Genomic DNA, 13905 nt, shown 5'->3' with positions numbered 1-13905 from the left:
TTTAGATGTTAAGACTACCTATTGAAAAACCTGTAGATTTTTAGTTGTTTTTGCCTTTCAGCCAACCAATTAATTTTAAGTGATGTTTCTTGACGGGCAAAAAAATTAGAAATTTTCTAGAATTTGATTCCCTTAAAATAGACCCTGTCGCAACTACCTCTAATCGCAGAAATTTTCTCTGAAAGGAGTAGGGAACAAATGATCTGTCATCTGGGTTTTTGCTTCTTGAAGAAGACTATACCAAACTGCAATCTAATCTAGTCATATGACACTAGTGTTAGCTGAAATATAGCGAAATGTCTGATAAAAGTATTGAAGTAGTAGATTTTCCATTAAACACAAGCAGATACTTTAAACAAACGAAGTAACGGATTAGACGATTTTGTTGGGAACGATTTCCATTCCAAAAAGGTTAATTGCCAAAGTTATTCAATGATATAAAGAAATAAAGTAAGTAAGAAAGTAAAATCTCGTTATTCAGAATTAATTTTTGTTTTATTTTTCGTTGAAAATTGCACTTAACAATAATAAAAACGAAAATTGACAATTTAATTAAAAATTAATTTCGATACAATAATCAGATTAAAAATGTAAATAAATCAACAGCCATTACAAACAATTGAACAAAATAGAATTCAATTGAAAGCATCGTAAAATTATAGGGACATCATTGTACATCTAAAACATCTACAAAAAAGGGGAAAGGAGAAGGAGAAAATATTTACATAAAAAAATAATATTGGAGGAGCACAATGTTTTTACGTAGGCCAGTCACTCGGGAAACAAAAATTGAGATTTCAAAAGACCTCAAAACAGTGTAAAAAATAGAAATAATTCCCCAATGAAACTGGCGCTTCGAATTTTAAACTAATTCAAATCATAAAATTGAAAGTTTAAAATGCGCAGTTCCAGTTGTCTAACTATTTTTTACCACTACTTGCTCGATTTGTTAAGCAGAGCATTTAAAAATTCCAAAATTGAATCCAGTGATCCATCCCCCACATAAACTATTTTCAATCAGTAAGCTATCTTTTGTCGACAAATTTATCGTCGCCACATGCCACCTCCAACTCCAACACCAATTCCACCTCTTCGCACCGCTTCCATATCTTCCGGTCGATCGCCACGATACTGCCGTTGCTTGTCTTCGAAATCGCGCAAACGTTGATTGTACCGGTCAATTTGATCACGTAAAATAGCATCCTCATGGAATGCCCGCTTTTCATCGTATTCTAAGCAGCCGACACCATCCAAACGTTCCAGATCCAACCAGCCTCGGAACTTTACGCACACGCCGTTCATGATGAAATGCGATTTGATATGAACCTGTAAAGACAGAAGTGAATGGTGGATGATTGTTGCAAAAATTTTGTTTCCAAAGATTAATTGATTTCTTTCGTCTGCATTCAGCTATAGAGCATAATAAAAATAATGTAAAGACACCAAACGCCAGACAACAGGCAAAATGTGTCGTTTTCTTCGTACTCATTTTTTGTGGTTTTACTGACTCTCTCTCCTAAGAAATTCATTTGTTTTTCGTTCGTCCAACATACGAACTGATATTCAGCTACAGGAAAAGAATGCGATAAAAAAACTGCTGTTGTTTATCACTAAACGTTGTGGTTTCCAAATAATCGAGAAACGAACTAAATTTTAATTTATTTTTATCGTCGACCATCAGTCACAGACGCAGTGAAAAGACCGAAAAAGTTGAATGACTATTTGGTCGAATATGAATTGAAAATATGGACATTATAATAAGCACCGGTGAATTGTGTACATATCGCCATAAAGGAAAAAAAATTATAATTGCTTTGATAAGTCGATGCTAATGATTCATAAGATGAATGGAAGGAGATCTTACATTACTCTATTGAATGTAGAGCGCTCTAATAAATTTAACAGAAAATCGTGTTAGTATCATATTGTTCCATGATCCGTAGAATTAATTTCGAAGCGCGTTCTCACATAAATTCCCGTCTGTGTTCAATAACACACAAATTTTAAATTTTATTGTGCTTGCTCTAAAAATTCTCCTCACAATACTAGAATGTGTTGTTCTACACAAAAGGGCCTTGAAAGACAAAATTGTCGATTATATGCATCACTACAATACAAGTCAGTCAGTTGTCATTGCACAATGGTAACAATATAACAGAATGGGCATAATAACAATTTTCTGACTAATTAATTATCCCCTGCACTTATTTGAGCATACCTAAACAATTTAAAAAAAATGTTATTTCTCTTATGCCTCGGTTAAATAGTGTGTTGTAGCGCTATTCATAGGTCAAGCCTTCAATAGCACCAATTTCACGTTACCATTCAGCATTGATACATATACGTATACATACTGCAACCATAAAAGACCTTTTATGTTTTTAACACACATGTTACAGTTTTTCTTAATTATTTATTGGTAACTTCCGGTCACGCAGCAGGTTAACAGAATCGAACAACACAATTTTTTTTATTTAACATTTTGCTCTTTGGACATTGTTTAACATGGACGGTTTTTGATCCTTGTGATGGGTAAATTGGCCTGAACCGTATTTTCATGTTTTTGAGGGATTTTTAGTTGATTTAAGACAATTTTTTTGCCTACACCGACTTTAACTCGCTGTGTGTGTGATGTTTGCTATTGTTTTATTATTTTAGTTCGTTCTGAGTCTTTAGGTTTTTTTTTTGCTGAAACAGAATGTTGAATGGACCTCTTTGTTTCATTATTTGTTGCGTGCATTCTTGCAACTTGTTCTTATTTTGTTTTATTTTTCAAAGATGAAATCGCCTTTTATCACACTCTAGGATCGTTGGAATTGAAATGATTTATCTAAACAATAGAAACGATGCCTTTGGCAGTTGCTTAAAGGCGTTTCTTTTAGCTTATTTTTGACATTGACGCATTAAGGCGATAGGAAAATTCAGGAAATTCTTTTGTTTGAGTGTAAGATAATAGTTCGACCCAAAAAATTAACAATTTCAAAACAAAGAAAATTTTTCAGAGAAATTTGAAGGACTATTACACCATTACCGCATGCTTCGAATATTTATAGTTTTCACATGAATTTGTGACTGCACGAATTGAAAAAATAGATAAGAAAAATGTAGATTATCGCAATCCTGTCAGGGTCTTGCACAGAGATAGTCTTTTTTCTTCTTGTATGCATCAAGGCGCTTTTCCAAATTTTTCGAATGGGTTTTTTATATGACGACGCTAGGTTCTAGGAACCTAGTACAAACATTTTTGCTTACTAACTAGTCCTACACACAGAGCCGTATGTATCGCATTTCTTTTGTTCTTCTGTCGAATAGACGTCTGATGTTTATAACAAAAGAAATTCGATATACTAGGACACTAAGAATTTATGTGGTAAGTATCCATTGAACCGTTATAATTTAGGTGTCAGCTGCCTTCAGAAGAATAATTTGAGATGTCAAAGTCGAGAATGTCCTCGCAAAAATCTTCAACAACCTTCCCATTTCTCCAGTATTGTTTCTATAGTCTACTGGGCGATGCATTTTTTGTATGGACGCAGGGCCTCTGATACTCTGCATATCTCAGAAAAACAACTTCCACGTATTACACCAATTACTGTGACAGCTATGTCTTTCTTTCTTATTTGGTGACAAAACAGTGCGATTTGCTATTAATGACAAACTCTCCTTACTGTCTTCAATACCAACAAAACAAAATTTAATAAATTGAAATTACTGTTGTCACATCTACAACTCATATTTGTATCGTCTAATCGTCCCATGGTAAAAGAACTAATATTAACACGGATAAAAAGATCACAAAAAGATAATTCTGAGGTCAAAAGTTAATTTATAATTCGACGAACATTTTCTGAATGATTTTTCTTTAACTGCAGTACGAGATTCTTGCATTTAAATAATAAAAGTTGAGTTCACCAGGTCCTCCAGCTGGCAGTATAACCTAACACGCAATAAAATGAAAAGAATGGCCGGGTTAAACCAATTACACCTTGCACTGCATAATCAATACCCTCAGAATTCTTACACTTCCTGAGCAAAAGAAAAAAACAAATCATGTAACGCAATCTTCAAAATGAACTGCTTGCATCTTCGTATATTTGAAGAGACATCAAAACGAGAAATGATTGAAAGGAATATTCATTATCTTTCGGCACGCGAACGTCATATGGATATGTTTATATGCAATGGTTATATGCGTTTTCCTGCACCACTTTTCACATATGTTTTATTACCGTTCGTTAAGAGAATCATTCGTCACAGTTTTTTTTTTTTCAAAGACGTTCAAAAGACTGATAGAAGCCGAGAATGTACATCAACATATTTGGCGATTTTTGACAGCCCACAAGATAGACTTTCGGAAATTATACATCAAAAAAACTACATTTACCGGTTCGTCTCGTTGGCCATTAAAAAGAGATATTGATCCTCATTGTTCTGTTCAATACGCGGTCTCTATTAGTCTCCTGAACCTCTTTGGTTGAATTGAAATATTCTCTGTTTCACATCAATAATTATATGAATTTTCGAGGCCTGTTATTCAATTAACCCAACATGTTGAGCTTGGCATTGTAATGTTGTTATTCACGAAATGAGCTTGCTCATCGACGGAATATATTCATTGATTGTAAGAGTATACAATTGATGACCAACGGTCAAGGCGTTGCAACAGAAGCACTCAAAATTATGATATAATTTTAGTCAATTTTGTTCCACATGTAAAATTAATGTGCGAATGGTTGAAGGTATAACAAGCTTAATGTTGTAACATATAAAATAACTGATTAACGTTGTGTTGCAACCCTTTTGCGTCCCCATTCTGTGTCGTTGAATTTTTTCAATCACAATTCAACGCAAGCATATTTAAATGCAATTGTTCGAAATGAAAAATAAAATAAAAATAATCAACGGGATACGGTATCGATGGGGTGCTTGACGGTGCTAAAGAGGACAAAATATTTACGATTTTTTAATCGAACAAAAAATCTGTCCCATTTGTTACTTTCGATCTAACATTATTAACGCCTCAGCATGAAATCTTACAGAATGTTGTAACAGTTGAACAGAAATTATAGTCGAAAAAAAATTGGATAGAATTAGATCAGAATGTTCGGACCCGTTAATGTTGCATTAATAAATCTTTTGTTATTTTATTTAATTCATAATAGCATTCAGATATTCCATACATCTGTTTGCCTGGAATTAATGTCATAATATTGAGTTGAATAAATGGTACAGATTGGAGATTTGAAAGCATCTGAAGAACAAGATGATGATGAGAAAAAAATCTCGGTTCATTAATCATCCAAACATAATTTCATTATCAATTTGCAAACAACAACTGGGTAGGAAGGTCAACAGTATATTGTTGTTTATTTGTAACAAAAATACATACGACCAACAAATGAACATCTTAATTTTCTAAGAAATGATGTGTAAGGATCATTTAGAAATATAAATCGTTTGGACCTTTTGGCCTAGGCAAAAACATAATAATGGAATACTACCGAATTTTACCTGTTACATTGCATTAGGAAATTTATCACAATATTTTGTAACAAATATACAAAAAGGCAGCATAAGAAAAAAATCAAAGTATTTCCCGTCTTTTACGAAACCTATTCAAGATAACGTTCATATTGGTATTTCAAAGGAACACAATAATTTTTGCTGATATAAAGGTGTCAGTTGTCACATATAGAGTCAATTCTAATATTTCTTTATTAACAATGACAAAAAAAGATTTTCTTCGATATTTACAGAACAAAAATATATTTTTTACCATTTTCATTTAGAAACATTTAAAAAAAAACTTTAAAATAAATCTCAAACAACCAACGGATCTGTTTGTTGCTGTGTGTACATTCAAAACCCAATTTTATATTGTTAATTCACCTTTTCTATTTATTACGAAAAGCACACACATTGTATCGCGTCTGGATTTTCTTATTAAACAAATACCCGTAAAATCCTATTATGAACGAAATTCGAAACCATTTGGTCAACGGTCACCCGTGTTTCTATAAACTCATTGATTCTCGTAAATTATTGCTTCATTTATGTCAAATACAAAAGATGCAGAAGTGACAAGTTCTATAAAAAAAAATGTCCAACCAATTATAACAATAATAATAACCAGGAAAAAATCGAATCAAAATATTACGAGTTAGGCTGGAAATTCTATTTATTTATTAGCGAATCGACTGTCATCGAATAAAATATTCCGACGGTTTTCCGGGAAAGAAATTCTTCTAAAAACAAGGTATAAATCAAGACAAAGTCTAGTCTCGTATATATTCAGAAAGAGATAGACTAGCAATTTGTTAGAAACAACTATGACAAGGTCTGGCTTGTGTTCTTTTATATAGTGGAAAATCTGTGTGAAAATCAATGAAGTAAAAGATTTTGTACTTAACAAAAGAAGTAGTAAATTTAACGGATGTTCTTCTGTGAACGATAAATAAGTCATACCACCAGTCAGGGCCTATTTTAGGGGAATTGATTTCCCTAATTTTTCAGCCACGTTTTATGTCTCTCTTTCTAAAATAACAATTTTTCATTGCTTTTTTTAGATTTAAGAGAAACAAGAATAGGATTTCAGATTTTTGTGTGGAATTTTCTGGAAATAAATTCTTTAAAATAGGCCTGTGCTTTCCCAAGATTTTTTAAATGTTCGCTGCACTTCTTGTAATAAATGGACTAAATCGTATGAGATTAACCCCAATGGGGGGCTAATCTAATATATTCCCAATTAGCCCATTTAGTCTGTTTAGTAGGAGAAGTACGGCAATCCTCGCATATGTAACCTTTATTCTTTTGTAATACTTCCGCTTTAACCTCAGGTGAACCAACGACAAAACACTAAATTACAAGTATTTCCAACCCCAATATTTACAAATCGTAAGAATGATATTCGTGGCTGTTTTTCTTATGAAAAATAGTTCCAAATTTATGACCGAGACGAAGCCCTTGACAGATAATTAAACCTTGAATTTTAATAAACCGAAGAAAAAAAAAGAATTTAAGCCATTTGCCCTTATGGTAAAGACACATATATCAGAACTGAATAGAGCACAAGTTTCAATCCATTAATCCATCTTTCAGTGACGCCGGAAGAAAATTTCTAAAAGATAATATTTACAAAACACATGCTAGCAATATTTATTTTCATAAATAAGTATAGTGTAATGCCACTCAACTGCGCCACACACACCATCTACATACCATCTATATGGTATCTGAAAAAAATAATAAATAAATGTTGAACCCAAGAAATTACCGGGAACGTGCCATTTTCAACTTTAAAGAACCCTTAATGATTTCAAAAGACATTTAACGCACAAATTACTTCAGCAATCCCTTTTACCAGATCCACCCATTTTAAAATTATTTTCCGCATTTTCTCGAGAAAATGATTTATTGATATTTTTGATAGATACGATGTAAACATACATAAAATTATGTTTTGTTATACATAGGTATGAGATGCCACCCTGAATTTTTACTAGTGTTTCGGATGATAAAAATGTTTCGTTTAAATGGTCGAGGGGAGAAATACATAAGGCAAAATTTATCTATTACCATATACACAGCGTACACCCTTGCCGTATACTGATGTTATGTATTACATCGTTTGGAGTATAAATAACTTGGAGAATAAATAAAACAAAATTTTGCGCATGTTTGTTGTACAATCCAAAATGGTTCCCTAATAAAAAAAAAGTTTTTTCCTTGGCAAATTTTGTAACCGAAAATCAATAATTTTAAGTATGCAGAACAGACGTGTCGTCAATTCAAATAACATCCAAATGATTGATCTCATAATTGTTAGTCGAACATTTCCACATTCAGCAAAATCAACATGACTAATTCATTCGTCACGATACTCGACTTTCAAATTTGTTGTAGCACACACTCATAAAAAAAAAATGACAGAAACATTAACAATGAAAAAGGACCATTCAGCATGATGGTAATAAAAAACTAAAATGTTTTCTTAAACGCCCGAAAACATCTTTGAAACGGTGTCCTTTCATCAAAGATGTGCATAATATTTCCAGAGAAAAATGAAGAAATGAAAAAAAAAAAAGTTTATTGCGAACGTACCTTTCCGTGCTCTTTGTCGAAGTCACATTCACGTTCCTGTGTGTACGGTCCTTGATTGGCATTGAAAACTAATTGCAGATTTGTTCCGGATGCTACGAATGCAATTTCAGTGTGTCCTTCGCGACAATAATGTTGAAAGTGAACTTGCCGTTGATCTTGGGGTCGATCTCTGTATCCAGTGTAACGTACCTGATTTAACAAACATTTTTTTTTTAAATTATTAATCATCGTTGGATTCGACGTTTAAACATGGTAAAAGTTTGCGAATTAAAACCAGATCTCATGAAATAGATTTTCTAAGAATTCCTCATTTATTATTCGGAATCTGAGGTCGGACAATCTTTTACATAAATGAGTCAAAATTGACAAAAATTTAACTAAACATAAACTAATGACAGGCTGAATCATTTCGTTTCTTATAATACCAAATAACATAATAAACTGCCCACCTAGTATTAATCGCTAATGAACCAGTCTGTTATAAGTAAATAAAAATCATTCCGAACGCAAATTAATTGATTGGATGAGTCATGGGAGTCAATGGGAAACATAATCATATTTCAATTTGTTTGCTCTGAGAAAACCTTGATTCATTTGTTAGGACATACTTTGAGAATCATTAGCTGTTTGTCAGACCATGGTATAATATCATCAGAAACTGTAAATGTGTTGATGATGCTACTGAACAAACATCCACATTCAATATGGTATGGGACGCGTGGTGCAGCACGCACGGTTCATATTACCAAAGTGGTAAAAGAAACTGTATCGTTCTCAAGTGTTTCTTGGGATTTCTTGCATGAAATAGATCGCAAACGATTTTTCTTCTTCGTATTATGAGCACGTTGAGCCACTTGAATAATCTTTTTTGTAAGCATTTTACTTTGTACCTCTATAACCGTCACAAGAAATTAATAGTTTTGAAGCTGAACTTCATTGAAGTTAAATGTATTTGAAATGTACAGAGTAGTAAATAGAGATCATTTACGCACATCGGAAATCATGAGTTAGACGCTTAGAAACTGTCTTATATGACTCTCACATCAAAAATGTTAATCAGAATAGTCGTGGAAAGGATTCAGTATTAAAGCGTCCATCGTAGGCATTACAACTTTAAAAACAATATTAGCGTAGCCAAACAATCCAATCACTAAAGTAGACTAAATCATTGACTTAGTAGCTGGTTGCACCCTTTCAACACCAGAATAATTGCTTTAGAACTGAGGAAGGCAAGGTGTCGGCACTGGAACCGTTTGTATGTCAAAAAGTGACTGTCGGTATTTTGACAGTAATTTTCAAGCAATATTCAACAGCTGCCAGAAATCCATTTTGCATGAGATTGTTTTTTAGAGTCTTCTATAGTTGGACGATACACTGTCCAGCGTCCAGTTTCAGAACCATATTAACATACATACTTATCAGAGGATAAATTACCGCACTAGTCTTACCAACATCGTTTAATCAAACCTCAATTACTTCGAACGTACCGATTGGATTGCCAAGACGTATAAAACAATCAAAGAATTTTGAGATAGTGCTCTTGTTCTTATACAATTTGTCTAGAATTTTTGCAACTTTAGTCACGTATGACGGTATGACTGACGATTTTTCTCTCGTTTTTTATAATTGAGCGGTCGCGGTGAGTTGTCTAGCTATGAGACTAATAAATATGACTGCTATTTGATTGTCAATTTGATCATATTCACGAATTCTGGTCATACAACCTATTCGAATGTTAATGTCTCCTTTTGTAATCTAGCCGCGCGCCAACATTAATAAACAACCGAATCGTTGGGCTGTTCTAAGAAACTTTGTAATTGAAAAAAAAAATCGACAAAATTCGAGTTAAAATTAATTTCCAATTAATCAGTGCAACCTCCACGAAATGACACAATCATCCATTTCGAATTTACTGTAACAACAATCAAAAACGAGCCTCCAATATTTAATGAGTAGAGGTAGCAAGCAAATAAAATGTTAAGTTAAAATTTTCGTGGAAGTCGAAACTAGTTTGGATTGATTATTTAAGTATATAGAGACTTGAGCATGAGTTTATTTAGAAATTCCGTATTTAAGAAACACAACTCATGTGTAATTTCAATGACGAGTTTATTATTCATACACTGACTGGTGTGTGTAGTGTACCGGTACGTAATGTGAATGTAAATGGTAATAGGGATTTTCCGTTCTGTTTATTGACTAATGGTTAGGTAAATCGGATGAATAGAAAAGAGGTTTTTCTATTTTAAGAATTTTTAGAGCGTCCGTCACTAAGAGTAATTATACCTAGAGAGGAAATTTCGAACAAAATTACGTAAAATATGTGGTCCCAACTTGAAATACGAAATGTTTATTGGTATGTGTGTTTGCCCTCTTAATTAAGAAGGCAAATTGAACTATCAAAAGCAAAATAGCGTCAACGCATACATGCATTGGTGTAAAATTATACGAAATGTGTATATTATACAAACTGATGTTGGGACCACATTTCGTCGTGCAAATTTCCTCTCTAGGTATAATTACTCTAAGGTCCGTCACTCACAGTTTTTTTTGGTGTTTCTACTATCTCTTTTGTTTCAACTAGAGCTTGAAGAAACGGTCAAAGATATGTCTTAAATTCAATGTAAGAAAATAAAATTGAACGGGATACACCACTAAATTCTATCTGGAGCCTCTCAAGGACCGATAAACCAATAAGGAAAAGTTCCCAAAATTTATCCGCCGGTCATTTTTTACCGATTTTCAAGTGCCCTTTTTTGTATTGATTAAAGCGACTTGGTGAAATCTTTTCACATAAAAAATTCTTACAGAGTTCCTTTCGCCTAACTCGAAGCCTAAAATAGGTATGTCTCGCCTCAAGCAATGATAGTAGAAACTGTATTGTAACAACTTAGTTTAAAATAATTCCGTAATATTAAGAAAATGTAGTTGAAATCTCAAAATGTTTGGTCTTTTGACGCAGTGCAGTCAAACCCATATACATTTAGGGTTAACAACATAATGCAGACTCATTTCTTTTACAGTGCATACCCCAATAAAAATCAATTGGTTGATATACCCAAACTTTTTTTTTGTCAATTTGACCTCATTGATATAATTTGGTTCCCTTCGGCTGAATTTTGTGTAAATTTGTTTAAATGTGTAAAATGAACAATGAGTGTAATAGGCCTGCAATAAACAGGGATTTGTTTCGGAACTATATTTTGTCAAATGCAAATCTCTGTAGTGTAAATATTTTGGGACTTTCAACAAAAGATGAGAACACAGAATATTTATTACCACGGTTAAAAGCGAGGTTAGAAGACAGTACAATACATAGAAAATTGGAGTAAGGATACTTTTTGAAATAACCTGATTCACAAGAGACATATTCAGCGTGGAAGAGATGTAATTATGAATTCTCTGGAAGTGTACAATTGCGAAAGAGGAAGAATGGGGTGCAAACACCGTTGCATATAAAATAATAGAAAGAACAAAGTCTAAAAATGTTTCGTGAAACAGATCGAACAACTCGTTAATTGGCTTCAATAGAAGCCGATACAATTATCTGTTCGAAATAGATTACGAGAACAATTTATTTCGATGGTCGAATTTCGTTGCATGTTTGAAAATTATAGGTTTCGGCTTATTATATTTCTATTCAATAGAGCGAAATTCCAAGAATTGAACAAATTAAATTTTCACATTTATTCGATTTGAATAAAGCACAATAAATCAGGGGCCTATTTTCGAGAATTATAATTCTCGAATTATCTTGCGAATCTAGAAGAAACTTTAAGAATGTCTCGTAATCATAATCTATTGTTACAGAGTAGGACAATAGAACGACTTTAGAATACAGTTGAAGAAAAATTAGCCAAGAATAAGACGATTCGTTTTCTCGGCGAAACATTTAGATCTGGTACTAATCATAATAGGAGAGAGCACCACCGACTCCAACTCCGACTTCACTATACCCAGCAAGCGATGTATTTCAATCGCTATGCATCCTAGATTACGCTAGTTCAACCAGGTAAGTGGTAAAGAACAATCACACTAGAAACTGACCCTCAAATGGCGTAGAGCCCGACTATCTACGACATTTATGTTCAAAGTACACATTCAAATATAGGAGAGAGTACCACCAAAACAAAACTACCCTAGATCTGAGATAAAAAATAGATTACTAACCTCACTTTCACGTGATAACCTCCGAAACAATTCATCGCTTTCAAATTTTGATTTCTGATCGGGCACAACACGAGGCATCTTAAATATAAATCTAGGCTTCGGCTGTTCATATAGTCCGATAGTATCGTATGGTAGCATTCCTGCTAAAGCAGCCGCGTCGTTCATCATTTTTAAAGTTTGTTTTCTTAAATTCACTTCCACCGAAAAAAGTTCAGATTTTTTCTTTGTTTGTTTGCTTCTTCAACAACACTTCACTTTCTATTGACACCTAATAAGCAAATTAGCATCTAATTAGCGTATCACAGTGACCAAATTGACACAAAAACCTCCGATGTAAACCGCTCTGTGGTAAACTATAGACTGATCGGCTCGTGTGTGCAACAGGAATCATTTGGTATTAAATTTCGTTGGTTTTGATCCCTCCTTTACATATTTTTTTTCCAACATTCATTGTGGATGTGTGTGTGTGTGTTGTATTGTAAATAAATATTAGTCATCGTTTCATTGGGTGAAATATTCCATACAAACATGAATTTTCCTTATTTACTTGCAGTTGCAAATAGACTCCGCCCAGCCAATGTGCTTAGTTATGAAAGGAGTCTGGTTTTCTGTTGCCAGTTTTCTATGTTTTCCAATATCGTACAGAAACCGTTGATGATGATACTGTAGGTTTATATGATTGAAAAAAGAGTGAAAGTGAAATGATGGTTTTCTTTCGTTAATAGAGTTATACATTTTGGATGTAGAGTACATAAGACTTAAGCCTTATATACCTTTCAATTACGTTTTTTTAAAGAACCCTTTTACTAGGCTTACTGTTGTTTGTGTAACCGTACTTTTCCTTCGTTATTCTAATTTAACAACTGGTTTATAGTTATTTACATAACAAGGGATAAAAAGTTGAAAAGTAGAGTTTTCGTATGAATTTAGTTGATCCGAGGCGAAGCCAAGGTAAATAAACACACAAAAAAGACATTTTTCAACTGAGTTATGTGATGGATTTTACATGCTTTTGAATCCTGAACCAATTTGCTAGTTTTCTCTGGGTGTGTAATAAGCCACTTTCGACCCTAAGGAAAACAAAAGTATGTAAAATAAATAATTCATTTTCCTGAATCACAGCTTTAAATGGTCATATACAGCAAAGTCGTGAGCGTCAGTTTAGGTAAATTCTGTTACACTTTAGGTAGCATTACGGTGATTGTTTACAGTTTTTAACATTCAAAAGTATCGACATATTATACATTTCTTATTTTGCTTACTTCTCTCATTTCTCCATATACTCGTTATGGAGAAATGAGAGAAGTTGGAGAAATAAGAAATGTATAATATGTCGATACTTTTGAATGTTAAAAACTGTACAATGAAAATTTTGTTTTTTTCTGTTTTTTTTTTTTAGTTTCTCTAGTTTGTCAGAAAGTATAGTTTTGGAATGTATCTTTTTGAGCACACATTTAATGACTTAGTGCACATGCACAAATGGCTAGTATGCAACTCAGCATCATAATATACAAAGTTTGCAAACTTTAGATGTCTCACGAAATATTTATCTACAAAGAAGCCAACTATTTGACAGCTGTCATTCGAAGCACTACAGGCATTTGAAGTGTGTTGTGTTGCATGAATATGTCCTGG

General features: G+C 33.2%; 1 protein-coding gene across 1 annotated transcript; it reads right to left on the bottom strand.

Moving 5' to 3' along the window:
• Window positions 1-476: 476 nt before the first annotated feature.
• Window positions 477-12654, bottom strand: LOC119070350 (protein big brother). Its single transcript, XM_037174637.1, has 3 exons — window positions 12271-12654; window positions 8101-8289; window positions 477-1326 (listed from the first exon to the last, which is right to left on the bottom strand). Exons 1-3 carry the CDS (start codon window positions 12436-12438, stop codon window positions 1045-1047), a joined length of 639 nt encoding a protein of 212 aa, XP_037030532.1. The 5' UTR covers window positions 12439-12654; the 3' UTR covers window positions 477-1044.
• Between the last annotated feature and the right edge of the window lie 1251 nt (window positions 12655-13905).

This window comes from Bradysia coprophila, assembly GCF_014529535.1.
Source record: "Bradysia coprophila strain Holo2 chromosome X unlocalized genomic scaffold, BU_Bcop_v1 contig_79, whole genome shotgun sequence".
NCBI lineage: Eukaryota > Metazoa > Arthropoda > Insecta > Diptera > Sciaridae > Bradysia > Bradysia coprophila.
This window is presented reverse-complemented; position numbering and strand designations above follow the sequence as displayed.